Source organism: Quercus robur, chromosome 2, assembly GCF_932294415.1.
Source record: "Quercus robur chromosome 2, dhQueRobu3.1, whole genome shotgun sequence".
NCBI classification, from domain to species: Eukaryota; Viridiplantae; Streptophyta; class Magnoliopsida; order Fagales; family Fagaceae; genus Quercus; species Quercus robur.
This window is the reverse complement of record NC_065535.1, coordinates 73,907,285-73,929,882: the sequence shown is the minus strand read 5'-3', so window position 1 is coordinate 73,929,882 and position 22,598 is coordinate 73,907,285. Positions and strand designations below refer to the sequence as shown.

Here is a 22,598-nt window from a genome sequence, read left to right as displayed (position 1 = left end):
AAAAAAATCAAAATGCTTTATATATGATTACAAGTGTGTATTCTAGAAAATGTGGGAATTATAGGATGTACCTCGTAGGTGATGGTCCCCATCAAACAGTTATGATTGTGTGTAAGTTAAAATGATTTTCTCATATCTCAGATCATCATAACATGTATACACTTATGCAATCTTACGATGTTTTTCACACACTACACGCAATATTCTTTGCTACTCTTGATACATGTACATGTACAATGTGATTTGGCCATCACAAGATTTACATGTGTTAATGTATGCTCACTAAATTGTCTTGACTTGTTTTTAAAATATAAAATTGGTTAGACTTGTTTAGTGTGTGTATGTGTGTGCGTGTTTTTGGGATCCATGTGCTTAAAATTGTTGTTGAGAGATGTTTTTGAGAGGTTAAAATGTTGTTTGGATCCTTGGTTGAGTTGCATGTTTGATTGCATTTATATCTGTGTTTTTCCCTTCTTGAAAATTTGTTTTTAAGCAATCTCAACACCTCCTCGATACCTCTTGATACCTAGCCCATTTGTCGAGATCTTCAGTTGATTGTTATCGTAATCTCGACACCTCTCGATAGTTAGGTGGATCGATCGAGAAATCTCATGTCTGCTCGATAGCTTCTCGACACCTTTCGATTTGTCGAGATCCTCTTACATGCATTGTTTTTCACATGTTTTGCATCTTTTTTATTATCTTGTCATTCATAGCATCTTGTTTCATTACATTCATGCATTTATATGGCTTTCTTGTGCCCCCTTGATTATCTTTATGTTTCTCAGGTGCAGCTTTTTAGCTTTTTGTACCTTTTGTCAATTATGAGAAAAAGGGGGAGAAATTGTGAAGAAAATGTAGTTTCTTTTTAAGATTCTACATGTCAAGGGGAGAAATACATGCCCTTGTAAGGGGGAGATGTGTTTCATCTTGTTAGGGGGAGTGCTTACCTCCTTCTTTTTGTACACCGGTCTTGTGACCATATTTACATACATTGTGCTTATCTTTGATATATATATGATGATGTATATCTTCTTTACCTATCTCTACATGTGTTGTTTCTTTTCTTTCTTTATACACATGTTTTTTATTTATTGTATGCAATCTATTATTTCTGTTTCACACAAAGATACCTTGATGAGTTTTGTTTAAAGTGTTTCAGAAATACATGTTTTCAAAGTCTACTTGCCATAAACTCTCTTTTTGCAAAAATTTTCAAGAGTTTGTGTTAGGATAGATTTTATTGTATTCAACAAGTGAATATGAGTTGAGTGATTTATGACTTCTCTCATATGTTCATTTGTTTGTTGTGGTTTTGTCACGGATTGCCAAAGGGGGAGATTGTTGAGGACATATTTTGTATAATTGGCTAATCCTTTGACAAAACGCATTTTACTTGTATTTGGGTAGGTCTAGGATGTGTTTAATACTTCAAGAAACATGTTGTTCAAGTCTAGTATTAAAGTCATGAAGATTGGACCAAGAAACAAGTGAAGAAAAGCTGTTCACTAAAGCTGGACAGATAGCTCAATAGCTGCTCGACAGATAGCTATCTATTGAGGTTTAATGAGACTCGACAAATACTATCTATCGAGGTATCTATCAAGATTATGGGAATTCAGATTTTCAGATCTGATTTTCGGCCCATGCTTATGTATTTGTGTAGGGTTTCTTTTCTCACAACCCTAGACATATATAAGGCTTATTTTAGAGGCCATCACATAAGAGAATACAAGGAGAACATATGCGAAAGGTGACCAATGCCTTATTCATTTTGAAAGAAGCCACTGCGTCTTTGTGCCTTAGGATTTTGTAACAAAGTGCTTCTTGATATTCATTGTTGATGAATTAAAGAACTTTGCAGTCAATATCTTCTTCAAGTTGGTGTGTTAGTCACGTACTGGGAGCCGTGCATCTTTGGTTAATCATGTATTGGGATCCGTGCAACAAAAAGGGTGGCGTTCATATATTGAAGAGTTCAAAGGTTTTGAAGCGGTAGAAGGTTTCTGCTATAAGTTCATTTACGGAGATTGTAGAGTCTAGGGACAAAAGTTTTGTACTAGATCTGAAACTTCTCTTTACTATAGTAGATTACTTTTCGAGAAGGTTTCCCCTTAGGTTTTTTACTGTGAAATTAGTTTGTTTCATTTGTTTTCCTAGGTCATCATATCTTGTCTTATTTATTTTTCTGCTGCTTGATTTTGACATGATATTGATATTTGTTTGTTTTAACAAGTTTTATTCATAATAAATCTAATTAATAACTTGGGTTTAAAATTTGTTAATTCTATCAACAGGGGTCTAAATTTCCCAATAGTTTGAAAAATTAAAACTAGTAAGAGGAATTTCCTAAATTCAGTGTTCAAAGTTCAAACGTCCTAAAATGAGAAACATAACTCGAACACTATGCAAAGTAATCTCTTTCCAAACGTGTTTTTTTTTTTTTTTTTGGCCCATAGTTTTCAGTGTTTAAACACTAAAAACTATTGTTTGAACTACCCGACCAAACATGCCTTTAATCCAATGAGACTTCACATTGCTTTATGAGAAGTAATGAGCACTGAATATCTTTGTGTATACATTTCTTTTCATATATATATATATATATATATATCAACTTGTAAAAAAGCAAACAAATTATTGATGAACAAAGTCATAAAAGCTTATTAAGCTAAAAAGTTGAAAATTTTAGGGAAAATTACATTTTACCACCTTAAACTCTACATCATGTTACATTTTGCACTCTAAACTTTTCAAATGCATGTTTTGTGCCCTAAACTATAACTTTTGTTACACTTTGCACCCTGACATTAAGTTTTCTATTAACTTAGATGGAATTTCAAAGTTTAGGTTGCAACGTGTAATTAGGAGTATAGTTTAGGATGGTAAAGTGTAATAGCTCTTTTGTTTTTAAATGATTAAGAAAATGGACAATTAGGTCTTTTCATGTGGTACCATATTTTAATTGTTTTTCCATCCAAGTTAATAGTAAACTTAACGTCGGGGTGCAAAGTGCAACAATAATTATAATTTAGGATGCAAAACATGCATTCAAAAAAATTTACGATGCAAAGTGTAATCGAAGGTAATAAAGTGTAATTTTTCCAAAATTTTAGTAAGCCAAATTAATGAAATTAGGTAGCTTTCGTTTTGTTAGGATCAAAAATGCATGATTGACTTGACACTAGTCACACTAAACATGATAAATTACCCTTACCTAAAAGCTTGAACTATAAATAGATGGAATCTTATTTATTTTAGGACACAATCTTCTTTTGCAGATAGGAGTGTTATCCATAATTGGGACTAACAAGACAAACAAAAATGATTAGATAAGTGACATATTTTAGCTTTTGCAATAAGATTTTCATTATTTTTCTTTTATAATTGATTTATATTGCAGCTTGATTATGAGGCTTTGCTATTTGTCTTTCTTTTTTTTTTTTTCTGTGTGTGTTGGGGGGTGGGGGGGGGGGGGGGGGGGGTGGGGAAGCTGTTTCTTTAGGTTATCAATATAAAGTTATTTTCTTAATGGATCCAACCAATCATTGTTGAGTAACAATTGCTCATATGACATTTTGTGTTTCGTTTGCAAAACGTATGGATATATTTGATTTGGTAGATATTTACAGATTATCAAGAAGAGCAATAATTTAGTAGGAAAGATTATGATGATTCTTATGTATGCTTTAAAAGTGAGAGAACTATGATTATGGATGACAACAAATAGTGGTTTAAGATTAAAGACAACATCAAAATAGAGGTATGCAAGTGAAAGTTTTTTAAATAATGGGAAAACTCTACTTTTTTCTTACCTTTCCAATTATTGTAATTGAAAAAAACTTAATCACCACTATATATATCATATCAAAAAATGGATGGGCTCATAATAGGAGTAGATAAAAATTTTAAACAAAAATTAAAGTAAAAATATAGGTTTTTATTTATGGAGAATATAAAATTTTCACCAGTTGACAGAGCAAACAATATGGCATCATTTATTTTAGTTTGAAAAATAAAAAATAAACCCTCCTTTTGCACTTGGTTGGTTTTGTGAAGGGCAAGATAAAAATAGCTTTTTTTAATTGAATATGTACGTTTTTAGACCCCTTAACACAAGTTGTTTAACCTAGTTATTTAGCCAAGTGATTACTTAGATAAATTATTCAGTTCTAGGTTAACATAATAATATCATATCATGCAAATAAAGCGGAAACATAAAGTATACCACGATATGATGACCCAAGAAAGCCTAACCGATAAAAAACCTGGGGAGAATTTAACCTAGCTATCTTTAAGGTAAAAACAGATCCATTGAAACTAATTGATTATATATTTCAATATATATAAGCATTGTTACTATAGCTATAGTATCCATGCAAATAAACACTATTACTATAGCTAATGTGTATATTTACACACCTTTGCACTTTCTGATGTGAGTTAGTTTTTGGCTAGATTGTGTAAATCTTGCATCTTTTTCTATTATACACAGATAGACGTGAGTGCTCTTACAAAATAAATTTTATAAAAGATAATGAATATAATGTATGGTACTCATTAGATAGTATTTTATTTGAGAATTAATTATTGAAACTTGGAAAATCCACCCAATTAAATTATATAATAATAGAAACCTCTACATTTTGCCGTGTCCTTTCTGAAATAAAAGTATATGTGGGTTTCACTAAAAACTCAAAATTCTTTGCTTTCATATCTTTTCCCCTTTTGATTCTTTAAAAAAAAAAAAAAAAAATCCCCTTTCTCATGACAATTCAAGGAAAATTAACGATTCAGGAAAATAAAAAATAACAATCTGAAACACCCTTTAAAAAAAAATCTAATCTCTTTCATCTCTTGTGAATTACACAATTTCATATTCGAAGGTCTAACTATTGAATTAATTTTTAACTACATGCTTTAGATTTTGTAAATATGACAATTTTTTTTGTTAGAAACTTAGAGCCCTTTATTTTATTTTATTTTTAAAGAAAACAAACACACACTCTTACAGAAGGAATAGGAATTAAGGTTTTAATACAAAGACACACCACAAATTTCATTCTTTCATTAGTGAAATTTTATATATTTAATCAATGCATTTGTACATATGTGGTTGCAATTTATACCACATTAACAGTAAACTAATACAATTAATATTGATAAAATGGTCTGTGGATATGATAACTTGAAGATAACAATGAACTGCTAAACTATGGCCGCAATCGCACAATGGTATTATGATGGTGATAATGGGAACTTAATGTACAAGGTCTTAGCCTAAAACCCCAACAACCATTTCTCAATATATTATATAACGTGATGATGACTTACTGTAATATTTCAACTTGTAACCTGCAGCTTTCTACTCATATATATATAATTTCAAACAAAATGGAAAGTTAAAAAAAATAAAAAAGTTTAAAGAAAATACAAAATTTTCATTAGTTGGACATAGAAATGGCCAACTCTTAAGAGGTGATGATGACTTACTGTAATCTTTCAACCTGTAACCTGCAGCTTTCTATTCATATATATATATATATATATATATATGAAAATTTCAAACAAAATGGAAAGTAAAAAAAAAAAAAAAAGTTTAAAGAAAATACAAAATTGTCATTAGTTGGACATAGAAATGGCCAACTCTTAAGAAGGCATTTCTCAAAATTTATTGAAGAAAGGAAAAGACTCCTTAAGATTTGATGATGAATCAAAATCTCCTCCTCCATTATCCTGAACATAGTCTTTGCTATTAGCAGGCCAAGTGAAAAAAGCTATGATGGTAAAGTTTGGTAGCTCAAAAACTTTGAATTTCACAAGGGAAGATGGTCCTTCATTTTGACTGATTTCTGTGTATAGGTTCCAAATTGCAGTCCATGCATCGTGCAAGACATCAAGGCTCACCACAAAATTTGCCAACTCTAACCCACTGCTAAACTTGCCATCAAGAATAATTAATCAAAGGAACAAAACACTAACAACTAAGGAAAGAAAAAGAAATGATTTGTTTTTTTTATTTTACTTACAACTGAGTTTGTGTCATCCTCTCTCTCTGGCTTTAGATTAATTTGCTTAGGAGAGTTGAGCAATCTGAGCAGTACATATGTAAGCATAAAGCATCGCATGGTTCTACTTTTCTACTCACCAGCAGAGAAATTTCCCAGGAAATTCAGGTGTATCACAAGACAACAAGTCTCAAATAACATGTAGGTAACTGCCAAGAAGTGTACCTTTTTCCGGTGTCAGGGTGTCCGTAAAAGTCAGTTACTTTCCAAGGCCCTCTGTTGCCTTTCCCGTGAACAACCACATCGATGTGGGAGTGAGAATAGCTCTTAAATCTGATATCCGTTCCTTCCCTCCACAATAAAGCCAATCTACCACTCCTACCATCACTCGGAACAATGATTCCTTAGGTGAAGCCCAATTTATTCTGAAAACCTTTCATCCTATCTATGCTTGCTTTCATTTCTACTAGGAAGACCACTATGGGGTTTTTTTGTTTCACCTCTTTGGTAAGGGTGCGAACTGCCGGTGAAGCCCCTAAACCCTGGCAGTTCCAAGCGAGGACACTCATTGGGCTGGGCAGGGCGGCCCCACAGCCACCGCCACACTGCCAACCATTTTCCCATCATCCTCAAGGTTATTCTCTACTTTAAGCTTTCCCTTCGCCCTCCGTTTACTATTAGTATTTGGATCCAACTTTGAAAGAGGGGTGTCTCCTTTTCTTTTCTGATTTGCTGGATCAAATTCTTCTCATGGGCTTTTTGCTTTAACTTGTCTGGCTAGGAACTTCCAATGCCCACTTTTCGGGCCCAATACCTCTGCAATCCATCCCTTTTCCTGGTCATAGCTCATTGCTAATAGGCTTAAGTCATTGTTGGCCCAATTTTGGTTTTCTTTTTCCCCATGTCCCGTGCTAATTGTTTGTAGCGTATTTTTTTGCTTTACTTCAGGCTTTATCACTAGCTTAATCTTCGTCACTTTTTCCCCATCGCATGCTATCCACCTTTTCTGTTCTAAGCAATGTGCCCATCAGAGGCACCTCCCCTCTTTTGGTTTGAGTTTTTTCAACCTTTGTTTCTGAAAGGTTGACCTTACCATTTTCGTGAACCATCTCCACCCTCTGTTGGGTCTCCCCCCCCCCCCCCCCCCCCCCGCGACTCACACCTCCCGAATTTTTCTTGTTTGTAGCTTGGACCATCTTCCTGACAAAAAGCCTAGTCGTTCACGTGCTGCCCACCTACCATAATCTTGCCCCAGACGTCTCCCTGGTTCTCCCTTCATCCATGCTTTGTATTGCATTCACTTTTCACTTCCAATGATTTCCCCATCCTTTTTTGCCAGGCAATCTTTCTCCCCATGGTCTAGCATTCCACACCGATAGCAGAAATTAGGCAACCGTTCATACTTGAAGAAAATCCATCTGCTTTCCCCCCCTTTAATCGAGACCTTCTTTCCCCTTATAAGCTTCTTTATAGCATCGATGCGTATCCTCACCCTTAGAAATTTTACTTGAAACACTCAATGCACAATGTAGTTTGCCATGGTTGGTTTGTGGAGATTTTAGTGAGATTGTTCACCCCGATGAGAAGTTGGGCTGGAAAGATAGAGATGCTGAACAAATGGGTGCGTTTAGAGAAACATTTAGTAGATGCGGCCTATTTGACTTGGGGTTTGTAGGGCCGAAGTTCACTTGGTGTAACGGTAGATTCGGCGAACAACAACACACTCTTATTCGATTGGACAAAATGGTCGCCAACGAAGCTTGGTCTCAGGTCTTTCTGGATGCAAAAGTCCACCACGTCTCTATGTCGCCCTTGAATCATTGTCTCCTTGCCCTATTTTTGAAGAAGGACCAGCACAAAACAGAGGGGAGGAAATGCTTCTTCTTCGAAGCTATGTGGATTTAGGAGAAGGAGTGCAAGGAGATGGTCGAATTAGCTTGGGACCTATATAGGGATGATTTGGTCCTGCCCATCTAGGAAAGATTAGAAAGGTGCCAAAAGCAACTTCGAAACTGGAATAAGAATAGATTTAGCAATATTTATAAAGGCTTAAGGCAGAAACAGACACGGCTTCAATAGCTTGAGTCTTTGAACTTGCTCCATGAAACGGCAGAGGAAGTTCAGGCACTAAAAAGGGGGATTAATGAATTGCACACCAGGGAAGAGATTATGTGAAATCAGAGATCAAAGGTCATGTGGCTTCAACATGGTGATAAAAACACCAAATTTTTCCACGCTACAACTAGTCAAAGACGACGAAAGAATAGAATTGGGGGATTGATTGATGATACAGGCACTTGGCATGAAGACAAGGAGATAACAGAGAAAATAATCCTAGATTATTTTAATTCCATATATAGCTCTAATCAACCATCCAATTTTGATGAAAGTTTGAATGCCATGGAAGAAAGAGTGTCACCCGAGATGAATGAGGAGCTCCAGAAGGATTCCAAGGCAGAGGAAGTGTGGACTGCTCTCAAGCAAATGCACCCCACCAAGGCACCGGGCTTGGATGGTATCTCTCCTATCTTTTACCAAACTTATTGGGATATTGTTGGCCCCTCTATTACAAATTGTGTATTGTTGGCCCTTAATTCAGGGGTTATGCCAAAAGAAATTAACAAAACACACATCTACCTAATTCCTAAGACAAAAAACCCCACAAAGGATAACGAAATATCGTCCCATCAGTTTATGTAACAAGATATATAAAATCGTGTCCAAGGTTCTTGCAAACAAATTGAAGAAAGTTCTCCACGGTTTCATAAACAAAGCCCAAAGTGCATTCGTTCTGGGTAGATTGATAATGAATAATGTGATTGTTGCCTTTGAAACAATGCACTCCATTGACAAGAAAAGGAAGGGAAATAAGGGTCTAATGGCAGTAAAACTAGATATGAGTAAGGCATACGATAGAGTTGAGTGGGCATACCTTGAATCAATGATGAAGAAAATGGGCTTGAGGGAAAGATGGATATCTCTCATTATGATGTGTGTAATCTTCGTGACTTATTCAATCCTAATCAATGGAGAACCGATAGGTGCGATTACTCCATCAAGGGGCCTTCGTCAAGGGGACCCAATCTCCCTATACTTGTTCTTGTTGTGTGGGGAAGGCTTGTTGGCAATGATAAAAAAGAAAGAAAGGGAGGGGCTGGTTAGAGGGGTTTCGGCTGCAAGACAAGCTCTAAGAGTCTCCCACTTGTTTTTTGCGGATGATAGTGTCATTTTCTGTAACGCAACAAGGGAAAAGCGTATGCAAGTAGCTAAGGTGTTGGAAGTGTATGAGGAAGAATCTGGGCAAAAGCTAAATAGAGACAAGACTTCCTTATTCTTCAGCAAAAACACAAAGGAAGAGATTAAAGAGTTTGCAAAAGGGACCTTTGGAGCCCAAATCATACAACACCACGAAAAGTATTTGGGTTTACCCCCATTGATGGGAAGAGCAAAGAAAAAGGCCTTTAATTGCATAAAGGATCAAGTTGGGAGGAAGATTGCAAATTGGAAAGGAAAGCTTCTATCTAATGCGGGAAGGGAAATCTTAATTAAAGCAGTTGCATAGGCCACTCCTACATACACCATGAATGTTTCAGGCTTCTGGACTCATTGTGCTTAGAACTTAATTCAATGATGGGTGGTTTTTGGTGGGGTCAACATGGAAGAGAGAAGAAGGTAGCCTGGGTTTCTTGGAAAAAATTATGTAGTCCTAAGGCAGAGGGTGGAATGGGGTTTAGAGACCTAAAAGTTTTTAATTTAGCTCTCCTTGCCAAGCAAGGATGGAGACTACAACAAAACCCCAACTCACTGGCTCATAGGATCATGAAGGCTAAATATTTCTCGAGTACATCCTTCTTGGAGGCTCACCTCGGGAAGAAGCCATCATACATATGAAGGAGCATCATGGCGGCAAGAAACATCATCAATGAGGGGGCTTGGTGGGTTGTTGGTAATGGAAAAAGTATTGAAACTTGGAAAGCGAGGTGACTGCCTTCATCAGCATCGATAAGGTGATTACTCCAAAGTCTGCAACAAGGCAGTGTGAAATGGTAGCAGATCTCATTAACGCCGAGAAAGGGGAATGGAGAACCTCGCTGGTCAAACACACATTCTTACCCCATGAAGCCGAGACCATACTGAGCATCCCCTTTATTCCTCTGAACTAGGTAGACTTTCTAGTATGGGCAAAAACTCCTAATGGATGCTTCTTTGTGAAAAGTGCTTATAGGGTAGCGGAAAAATGCCTTGCAGAAATGGAAAGAGTTGAGGAAATTCCTGGGTGCTCAGACAACTCTGGGATGACAACAATTTGGAAGACCATATGGAGCCTCTAATGCCCAAACAAAATAAAGCATTTCCTATGGAGAGCAAGTAGAAACATACTCCCTACAAAGCAGTGTTTGATGCACAGGAAGATCTTAAAGGAGGACTGTTGTGATTTTTGTGGAGAGAGTGAATCTTCGAGCCACATACTTTGGAGTTGCAAGATTGCGAAAGAAACATTGAGTGAAGTGGGGCTTAATTGCAATATCTCACCTTCAGCTCCTAGGGAATTTTTAGATGTATTATGGATTATGATGGATTCTCAGGGAGAAAAAGATTGGGAGCTCTTTGCTATTGTGGCATGGTGTCTATGGAATAATAGGAATAAGGTGCGGCATGGAGGGGCTGGGAAAATATGTAAATCCATCGCAGAAGAGGCAAGGAAATATCGAGCAGAGGTCTGGACTGCTTTGCCTTCCAATAATAGACCCTCGAGGCCCAAAATCATACACAAACAATGGTCCCCTCCACCACAAGGCTGGTATAAAGTGAATGTAGATGCTGCTGTTTTTAAGGAACAAGGAACGTGTGGTATTGGTGTGGTCATCAGAAACCATCAGGGGCAGATCATGGGGGCTATGTGTAAAAAACTAGAGTTCCCACTAGGGGCCTTAGAAGCAAAAGCCAAAGCAATGGAAGCTGGCATCCTTCTCGCGTGGGACTTGGGGCTGAAGGATATCGTCGTAGAAGGTGATGCTCAACTGATAATTCAAGCCTTGAATGGCTCTGCTACGCCTGCCATACCAAGTCTGAAGATAATTGAAGGTTCAAGGAAATATTTGTAGCTTTTTAGCTCCTAGAAGGCAGCCCACATGAACAGAATTAACAATTCGGCTGCTCATGTATTGGCTAGAGAGGCAAAAAATGTAAATGAGTGTGTAATCTGGGTTGAGGATTCCCCACCTTGTATTGAGACCCAGCTCATGAGTATGTAATTGCAATGGACTTTAGTCCTCATCAATGAAAGTTCTGATACAAGTTGACAAAAAAAAAAAAAAAAATACCGTGTAGGTTTAGTTGACTTGCTTTAATCCAAAGTCATTTTTTATTATCTTTGAATAAATGAGCTATCAGAATATGAAAATATACTATAAGCATCCAATTCCCACTATTTTTAAAGACACATTCTTTCTTTTCACCCCCATGACTCATTCTTTTGAATCCTCCACAAAGAGTCAAAGACAAGAAACAAGAAGGATGGTTCTTGGACCTTCCCTACTATAAGAAATTCCATTATATGCTGCCCACATTTAAAGAAAAAATTTAAAAAGGAATAACTTTATAGACACAAAAAATTTCACAATATATATACAGTATTACTGGGTTACAAGTAACAACTGCCAACTTTATTTTTTTTACAATTATTAAGTTGATAAATTTTTACTTAATTTGATTTAAATTTATTATTAACATCTTTTTGCTTACTATTGATAACTTTTCGGTTCAACTAGTGCGAAAATTTTCATTCCTCACTTTTGTTATCAATTTTGATTAACAAAAGAAAGTCTATGATATACTGAAATTTTCACATTCTCTCTATTTTTGTATTGAGTGGACCCAGATGAGTTGAATTGTAATTTGCAAGAGTATGTGAAATTTTCTATGGTACTTGTTGGCACAATCGTAGAGAGGCTTTGAAGCTAATGACCATTTCTTCTAAGGTTGACATCTAGAGGAAATTAATGGCTCTAGCTACTCGACCCAACATTGATGGTTTTTAGACCCCTTAAAACACAATTGGATTAACCTAGTTAATTAGCCAAGTTGTTACTTAGTCCAAATTCTAAGTCTAGGTTATCATAATCAAACAATCATATCATGTATAGCAGTGGAAAATAAATAAGACAATGATATGATCACCCAAGAAACCAAACCGGTAAAAACCTGGGGAGGATTTAACCTAGGTATCCTCAAGGTAAACCGGAATCCACTATCTTGAAAGAATCGAAGTTCATACAATAAGACTTACAAGCCCCCATGCTCGACTTCTTATTGCTACCCACCAGTAGAATTTACTGACACAACCACGTGCAAGCTCCGAATCCACGGACTCCTTCTTTCTTGGATTCACCACCAAATACAAGCACACCTGTTTGTGTTTCTTTAAGCTTCAATGGTAGCAACTGAATTGATCATCAAGGTGTAGATAATATCTCCTCCTTGAAAACCCTAAATTTGTGTAAAGGAAAACTTCTCTAGATCTCACAAGAGATTTACACAAACAGCAATATGAGCAACACTAAAACGTAGTTAGGGTTTGCCTTTTATACTTAGGACAAATTAGAAAACCCTAAACGTTTTAAACAAACTAGGGCTGAGTTGGAAATCTGCAGAAAAACTCATTCTTCCCGAGATTCGATCGATCGAGCCTAAGCTTCGATTAATCAAGCCAGGCCGAAATGCATAGTAACTTTTGCATCAGCTCGATTCCAACTTTACATAAAAGATACAACTTTGAGCAAGTCTAAAAACTACTAAACATATTGTTTTGATCATGGTTTGCCAACAATACACATTAGAGTTCTAAATACATAAAAACCTAAATATTTAGAACCTAAATATTTAGAACCTAACAAACTCCCCCTTTGGCAATCTGCGACAAAACACAACTAGAAGCTCAAAGTTTACAAAGAAAAGCCCTTTACAAAACAAATGCTCATAAAACAAACTCAATCCTAACTACTATCCATCAGTTGCAAGTGTAGACAGCAGCTTAATTGAATCAACCTGTATATTTCCTGAAACACTAAACAAAATGCATAACCGCATGTGTGAAAAATACAAGTAAACAAATTAAATTCTTGATTTCAAACAACACACAATAAAGACATATATCACTGAATAACTCATAAATATAAAACAATAAGTAGTTGAAAACAAGAAACATATAAAGCAATAAAAGTAACTCCCCCTAACAAGCATATCCCAACAAAAGTATGGCAAGAGCTAAAAAAGATAAAATACAATGTGAAGCACCTAGATTCAATCTAAACTTCACAAGCTCCAACCAACAAAAATACTCTCTCCCTGAAAACAAAACTCTACAAGAGCTCAAATATGTACTCCCCCTTTTTGTGACGGAATGCCAAAGGACAATCAAAATCCATCATCAAAAGGGAGGTGGCGATGAAGACCGTCTAAACTGTGTCAACTCTGCGCGCAAAGCACGGATCTCATCGAGCACGTCCACCAAAATCTGTCCATGAGCCGCCTGAACGGTCAAGACATGATCCAACGTATGTTGAATGTCCGAATCATTCGAAGTAGTCGGTAGAGGAACATCAGCATCAGCAGCAGCAACACCAGACGTCTCAGCAGCATCAACACCTGTAGAAGAGGGAGGATGGGGAACAGTACCAGATGACGCACCTCTAGGACGCGAAGGATCAACTCTCAAGTGAGCAGCCCTTTGCCTAAGAAAGGTGGCACCAATGGGAGCAACAACATGAACAAGCTCACCGGAAGGAAAACCATCTAGTCCAAGAAACAACAAAATCCTATGAATGAAAATAGGATGGATAAGCGATTGCCCTACGGCAAAACTCCTATGAACCTCGTTCAAAGAACGAAGGAATAGATGAGGGAAACTGATAGAAGCACCAGAAAAAAAAACATACAAAAACACACATCGCTCTAGAGGGATGGTGTGGAGATGAGAAATAGGCCACAAAGAATGACACGCTATCCTAAAGAAAAGATAGGCAATCTCGGTAAGCTCAGCAGACATGATCCGATGATCAGAACCCCACTGGATAGAAGATCCAGTGATGTATGACATGATAACATCTAAGGGTGGAGACTCATCATAGGGATAGTCAGGCTCTCGAACAACTGAAACCCCAAGAGCTTCAACCACTACCCGAGGAGTAATAGTGAACTCAACACCTCGTATCCAACTCCTAATAAGAGTGTTGGAATCATAGACGTGGCAAGAGAGATTCAAGAAGAACTCTCTAATCAGGGCAGTCGAGGGTAGATGATCTATCTCTAAGAGGGACAACCAACCTCTAGACTCAAAGTTAGCCCTAATGGTCGAATCAATCTCATCTAAAATCACAGAACGCTTAGCCCAAATCTTACGCTTACTGTTCAATTTCTCAAAAGCCTCTCTGCTTTTGTCATTCCTAAACAACTCACTCCTAGAGGAAGACTCAGAGGAAGTGGAGGGGGTCCTATGGGCTCTAGTTTTCCTAGGCATAGTGCTAGGATAAGGACCAAGACACAAGCAAAAACAAAAAACAAAAAACCAAGGGCAGACTGCAAGTTAGCATAAAAAAAATATAGAGCAAAAATCTATATGATGCATGAACAAATTAAATGTAGTGATGCATGACCTAATGCAATGCAATTAAGTTCAAAATTAGTTCAAGTTCACAAATTTGGCTTGAGCATAGAGTACTTAAAAAAAAACCCCAAAATTTTGAAAAACCACTTGATCAATTTGTAAGAAATTGACGAATTGATCATCATACAAGATAGATTTCAGAAAATAATGACCAATTACATCAATTCAACAAGCCAATTTCATCAATTGAACCAATTTGAACAAAAAGCCCCAATTTGGATTCAAAGCAAACCCTAGAATTTTTTATTTTTCATAAAACCCCAAATTGATCAAATTAACCAACATAGATCATGAATATATCATTGTAGCAACAAAACCCATTGATCAAATTCATAAAACAAGCCTTGATTAATCAAAAATCCCAAATAGTGCATAGTTCGAAAATTACCCAAAAACCATGAGATTTATGCATGAAAATGTGAAAAACAATGCAAAAGGAAGGGTAAAATAGACATACCGGCTTAGGGAGAGAGAATCCTTGCAAAAAGAATGGACGAAAACGACAAAAATTTGTGATTTAGCCTTGACCAAGTCGTATGGAGAGAGAAAAAGTAAAGAACTTTTTGAAAAAGTGTTTGACTGAACTGAAAATCAAATTTTAAAAAACTTTCCATACGATTTTCGATTGATCGAAGTATTAGGTTCGATCGATTGAAACAAACAGAGGCTCACGAAAATTTTTAAAACCAATTTCGATTGATCGAAAAACAGACTCAATCAATCGACATAGACAGAGACACAAATTTTTGAGAAATAAGCACAGTTTTTGAAAAAGTTTTAGAAACATCCCAAAGCATTGAAATTGAGGAACAAAATGCATAAGTATGTGATGATATGATTTTCAAAAACAAGAATTGAAGCCCAATTTTCCCAAATTTAAAATTTCTTACATTCTCCAAAAAAATTTCAATCATCAAATCAATTTTGCACAAAACTCAAAGTATTTGCAAACTTGGTTGGTCAGACCAAAAACACACACAATAACATGTACAATGTTTAGCAAAGAGTAACTCGTGTAGTGTGTGTAACTAGCAAAAACTTGAGATACATGTGAGGTGATATGTAAACAGCAATCAATCTCAAAGTCTACAAAATTCATTACATAGAATTTAAAAGAGACTATCACCTAAAGAGTTACATCATATAACTCCCACATCTCTTAGAACATAAGCTTGCAATCATGGAAGTTTCTTGAATTTTGCCTCATAATATACATACCAATTTTAATTTATTCAGAAACTTATTAAAAAGCTAGGATAATGTACACACCAATTTTAATTATGTGATTTGGCATCAAATCTAATAGTACACACCAATTTTAAGCATTAAGCAATTAAACCGAGACTACACCTTATGTTCTTTTTGTGCATGTACTACACTTTCTCGAGCACAAAATCTTACGATATGCACTAAGGTGTTCATGATTGGCTAGTGAACAGTGGTGAAATGGTTATTTATGCCTTTCTCTAAAAGATCAAGTCCGACAGTTAAAAAAAACATGTGACTTCAAGATCAAGACAAAGTGATCAAAACCATAAACATCTTTCCCACACAACATGCACTACAAAGTTTCAACTAGTAAAGTGCAATAAGTAAGCTCATCAAGGCTAAACAAGGTACACAATACATGTTATGCGAAAATAAATTAACTAACCTTGTTCTCAAAAACCAAGAAACTAGTGCAAAACACAATTTGCTTCCTTTTTCTTCCTTTTTTTTTTATATAATTAAAAAAAAATAGAATGGAATGCATGAATGTGATGCAATGCAAAACCTAGAAACAAAAAAAAAAAAAAAAAAAAAAAAAAAAAAAAAAAAAAAACACAAAACACAAAACACAAAACCAAAGAACAATGGTCACAAAGGGTAGAGCAATGAAGCACAAAGACCATGTCAAAAAGACTCAATTAGTTCGAGTCTTTTGCATCCAAAACCTTTTAGATGCACTATGAACATTGGAGTTCTTATTCACATGGGAATGATTACCAACTCCAAGATTGGAATAAAAGTTTAAAGTCTTTACCAATTCACCAATGAGTACCACAGGATCTTGTGCTTGAGGCATAGGTACTTTTGGTTTGTTTGCTCTCTTTGAAACTTGCAGCTTGTAATAGTTTGGACAAATGTGTCCAGACTTTCCACAAAAATGACAAACCCATGCAGGTTTATCATGTGACTTGTCCTTAGACAGGGTAGACTTCTTAGGTTTAGACTCTTTCAGATCAACCCTAATCTTCCTAGATAGTGAAACTTCTATGGGTTTGACAACCTCACTCACAGGGGGTTTGACAGTTTCACTCACAATCTCACTCATAGAAGGTTCAGAAGAAGATGAAGGGACAAAGTTTGTGGAATGGGGAGCAGACACAGAGATGCTTTCAACAAAACCTAATCCAGATTTGTCAGAAGGAGACTTTTGAACACTCAGCATTTGATCAAGTTTAGAACTAGCAGATCTAGCAACAACTAAATCAAGTTCCAAAGATTTAACTTTATCAAGCAATAGCATATTCTCAGTTTTCACATTGTTCAAAAGTTCATTAGCATCAAACAGTTTTATAAGCAAATTCTTCTTATCAAGCTTAAGAGATTCAATTTTCTTCAAGCCAAGATCAACATTCATAGCATCCTTTGCAACAACTTTGCAAAGTTTATTGTAGGCCTTTTGAAGATTTGCATCCTCAGAGAGTTCCCCATCAGAAGGGTTCTCTTCAGTAGATATGCTTTCATTGACTACAGCAGTAGCAGTGAAAGCAATGAAGTTTCCATCCTCGTCACATCCAAACTCACCATCAGAAACTTCACCATCACTAAGGGTTACAGACATAGCCTTACCCTTAGACTTCAAATAGGTAGGATATTCATATTTCATGTGACCATACCCCTGATATCCAAAACATTGAGGACCCATAGAATTATTTGAAGATTGACCTACTTTTTCTCTAGGTTTATCATTAGTGTTAACCTTATTGGGATCATTCTTCCTAAAATTTCTAGATTCAGCAGTGTTCATACCTTTTGCCTTTCTGTTACTATTCCTGAGAAAGTTTCTAAAGTTCTTGGCAAGGTAAGCAATCTCTGTAGCAAAGAGCTCATTAGCAAATCCACCAACCTCAACATCATCAACTAACTTAAGAGCCATTGATTTGGATTTGTTAGTTTTGAATAGGTCCAACTCATAAGATTTAAGTGATCCTACAAGTTCATCAACAGGGATGGAGTCCACATCCTTGCTTTCAGTAATGACAGTCACCTTGGGTCTAAAGTCTTCAGTTGAAGATCTAAGAATCTTCCTAATAATTTTAGGTTGATCATAGATTTCACCCAAGTTAAAAGCAGAATTAACAATATCATTCAATTTAGCATAGAATTCATCAAAAGATTCATCATCAGACATCCTAATGCTTTCAAATTTTGAAGTCAATTGCTGTAATTTATTGATTTTGACATCCTTTGTGCCTTCATGCATAGTCTAGAGGATATTCCAAGCAGTATGAGCAACCTCAACATTAGAGATTCTCTTAAATTCCTCCATAGAAACAGCGTTAAAGATAGCATTCATAGCCTTGCTATTGAACGCGGCTGCCTCTTTTTTAGAAGTTTGCCACTCACTAACAGAAGTAGTGGGCTTTTCCCATCCATATTCAACGGAGTTCCAAACTCTCTCATCAATCGATTTCATAAATGCTTTCATCCTTACTTTCCAATAAGCATAATTATTCCCATCAAAGTGAGGAGGAATAACAAGAAAGTGTCCGTGTTCCATGACAACAGGGGTCAAGGATCAGCTCAGTGATCAAAAGATCAACAACAAGAAAGCAACCCGCTCTTATACCACTTGATGGTTTTTAGACCCCTTAAAGCACAATTGGATTAACCTAGTTAATTAGCCAAGTTGTTACTTAGTCCAAATTCTAAGTCTAGGTTATCAGAATCACACAATCATATCATGCATAGCAGCAAAAAATAAATAAGACAATGATATGATCACCCAGGAAACCAAACTGGTAAAAACCTGTGGAGGATTTAACCTAGCTATCCTTAAGATAAACCTGAATCCACTATTTTGAAAGAATCGAAGTTCATATAATAAGACTTACAAGCCCCCACTCTCAACTTCTTATTGCTACCCACCAGTAGAACTTACTGACACGACCACGTGCAAGCTCCAAATCCACAGACTCCTTCTTTCTTGGATTCACCACCAGATAAAAGCACACCTGCTTGTGTTTCTTTAAACTTCAATGGCAGCAACTGAATTGATCATCAAGGTGTAGATAATATCTCCTCCTTGAAAACCCTAAGTTTGTGTAAAGGAAAGCTCCTCTAGATCTCACAAGAGATTTACCAAAACAGCAATATGAGCAACACTAAAACGTGGCTAGAGTTTGCCTTTTATACTTAGGACAAATTAAAAAACCCTAAACGTTTTAAACAAACTAGGGCTGAGTTGGAAATCTGCAGAAAAACGCATTCTGCCCGAGATTCGATCGATCGAGCCTAAGCTTTGATCGATCGAGCCAGGCCGAAATGCATAGTAACTTCTACATCAGCTCGATTCCAACTTTACATAAAAGATACAACTTTGAGCAAGTCTAAATACTACTAAACATATTGTTTTGATCATGGTTTGCCAACAATGCACATTAGAGTTCTAAATACATAAAAACCTAAGTCTTTAGAACCTAACAAACATCATTCCCAAGCTTATTGAATTCACAACTAACTAAAATGGTATTACTTATGATTGATGGATAATAATTGCCTTCATTTTTATTATCTTTGTCAGTTGTCTATCATTAATTTACATCTTATTACTACATCATTTCGTGAAAAAAGTTACGTTAGACATTGGTGCATTTTTTTTTTTAGTATTTTCTTTTTATAACTGTGATACACTGATACACTTGGCCACCCCTTGTATACATATTCTAGTTTAATGAAGTAAAGCATGAGGAAAGAGACCTAACGTGGAAAAGTATAAATTTCTGCCAAGCAACGTATTCTTTGCATAAAAAAATTGAAATACTCTTAAGTGGCACTAGAAAAAATTAAATACTATTTTTTTTTTTTTTTCATTTGGTTAAGTGTTTCAAAATTTTTCTAATTAAAAAATAAATATTTTTTGTATCATTTGGTTTAATTTTTATTAACTTTCTTTATTGAATGACTTTTCTTCTCTTTTCTCTTTCTTTATATTATTTTATTATGTAATTATATTATTTTAATGTGTTGGATGTTAAAATAAAAACTAAAATATTAGGTGTATTGTAAAGTGAGATAGTACAAATCCAAACATGTATGCTCAAGTGAGTAAAGTCTCTTTCTCAAAAAAGAAAAAAAAAAAAAAAGAAAAAAAAGAAGTAAGTAAAGTCTAGTAAGCTCGCTAGGTTCATGAAATTTTCCTTATCCATGGTGGAAGAAACATAAAAGATAGTTTATAATTTTCCAAATTTTGAAAAGAGGAAATGATGAATTTTTTTTTTTTTTTTTTTTAGAGCCCTTCATCTTTCATTCTGCCATTAAAAAAATTTGGATGGAAAAAATAGTGAGAAAATTATATGTATAAGTAAACTTGACATTTTTACTCCTATAATTTATTTATTAAATAAAAATTCAGATAAGAATATATTAAGAACTTGACACAAATATTTTCTCTTCCTCTGACTTCTTTCCCCTTCTTTCTCTTACCAAAAACTCCAAATGGAAAAACAAACATTTGTCTCTTTTTCACATCTTTCTTGGACCTTACCTATGCATTGGCTAGTACGCGAGTTAGCTGTCTTGTCTGTCAGTGTCATTGTTTGAAATATAAACTCAAACTAGTAATTGGGTCTTGAAGTAGTAGTGATTTTTTTTTCCCTTTGTTAAGACATATGTGATTCACTTGTTAGAAACATATGTCACTATTTTATGTAATTGGATTATTCTTTGACAAAACGCACTTTACTTGTAATTGGGTAGATCTAGGATATGTTTAATACTTCAAGAAACATGTTGTTCAAGTCTAGTATTAAAACCATGAAGATTGGACCAAGAAACAAGTGAAGAAGGGCTATTCATTAAAGCTGGACAGATAGCTCAACACTTGCGGATAGATAGCTCGACAGCTTCTCTACAGATAGCTATCTATCGAGATTTAATGAATGAAGCTCAACAGATTCTCAATCGATCGAGGTATCTATCGAGGTTACGGGAATTCAGATTTCCAGATCAGATTTTCAGCCAAAGCTTATGTATATGTGTAGGGTTTCTTTTCTCATAACCCTAGACCTAAATAAGGCTTATTTTAGAGGCCGTCACATAAGAGAATACAAGGAGAACATATGCAAAAGGTGACCGAAACCTTATTCTCTTTGAAAGAAGCTATTGCGTCTTTGCGCTTTAGGGTTTTGTAACCAAGTACTTCTTGATCTTCATTTTTGATGAAGTAAAGAACTTTGCAGCCAACAATCTTCTTCTAGTTGGTGATTAAGTCGCGTACTGGGATCCACTCAATTGGTTAGTTATGTGCTGGGATTAGTGCATCAAAAGGTGGCATTCATATATTGAAGAGTTCAGAGCTTCTGAAGCGGTAGAAGGTTTCTGCTATGAGTTCATCTACGGGGATTGTAGAGTCTAGGGACAAAAGTTTTGTATTAGATCTAAAACTTCTCTTTACTATAGTAGATTGCTTTTCAGGAAGGTTTCCCCCCAGGTTTTTTACTGTGAAACTAGTTTGTTTTATTGGTTTTCCTAGGTCATCATATCTTGTCTTATTTATTTTTCCGCTGCATGATTTTGACATGATATTGATGGTTGTTTGTTTTAACAAGTTTTATTCATAATAAATCTAATTAACGACTTGGGTTTAAAACTTGTTAAATCTATCAATTGGGGTCTAAATTTCCTAACACTTTCATTAAAAAATAATATAAATATAAAGGGATAATTACACATAATCCACCTGTGGTTTGGGTGAAAATTACTTTGCCTACCCGTGGTTTGAAAAGTATCACTTAACCCACCTGAGGTGTGTTTCCGTCACTCTCCGTAACCCACCTTGGTCTCTGCCGTTACAAAAACATCTTTTAACCCCAAAACAGAACATAACGTGAATCAAAACCCCCAAAACTCAAACACTTTTCGAGAGAGAGACCCGAGGTGCGATCAGCTTGTTCTTCGTGGTTTGGAGCGTCTAGAGAGGGAGAAAACACTTGTTTTGCATCATCGAACCTAGGCGCAAGGTATGTGTGACTGCTGTTCATCTGCATTTGGGTCTGTTCTTGATTTAGGGTTTCAGATTTTGTTCAAGTGTGAACTTACTGTGTGAAAGTCTAAATTTGTACTTCCTAGGAATCGTGTTATGTTGATATGTCTTCATCAAGTGGTAATTTCTCGGGTTCAAGTGGACATATGTGCAATGAGCAGACTTGTGTTTTGAGAACAAGTTTGAGTTTGTACAATTTTGGGAGGAGGTTCTTGGGTTGTAGCCATTATAAGGTTGGTCCTAAATGTCCTTTCTTTGTTTGGATTGATAACCCAACCTGTCCTCGTGGGAATGAAACTGCACCTTTGGCTCTAGAGAAGATGTCTAGGCTTCAGAGTGCTCTCTAACTTGCAAATGAGAGGGAAAGGACAGCTCTGGAAGCGGCAGAAGAAGCTAGGCAAATGGCAGAAAAGGCTCTTGAAGAGGAAGCCAAAGCCAAGGAGAGGGAGAGAAAGGCTCGAGCTGTCTGTGCAAAAGCTAAGGAAAAAGCCATGTTTGCTGAAGAGAAGCAAAGAATGTGGAAGTCTGCATGCATTTTGTCATAGATTTTTTTGTTATTGTTATGTTGTTGTGTTTTGGCTCAATTGAGTTCTCTGGAGTGAAGAGACCTAGATTGTTGCCCCTGAAGTAGTTAATTGGTTAGTAGAGATAGTTATGGCAATGGTGTTAATGAATT

At 35.9% G+C, this 22,598-nt stretch overlaps 1 protein-coding gene across 1 annotated transcript; it reads left to right on the top strand.

The window, feature by feature from the left end:
* Positions 1 to 10,582: 10,582 nt before the first annotated feature.
* On the top strand, positions 10,583 to 11,113 carry LOC126703124 (uncharacterized). Its single transcript, XM_050402044.1, has one exon. It carries the CDS (start codon positions 10,583 to 10,585, stop codon positions 11,111 to 11,113), a length of 531 nt encoding a protein of 176 aa, XP_050258001.1.
* Positions 11,114 to 22,598: the final 11,485 nt, after the last annotated feature.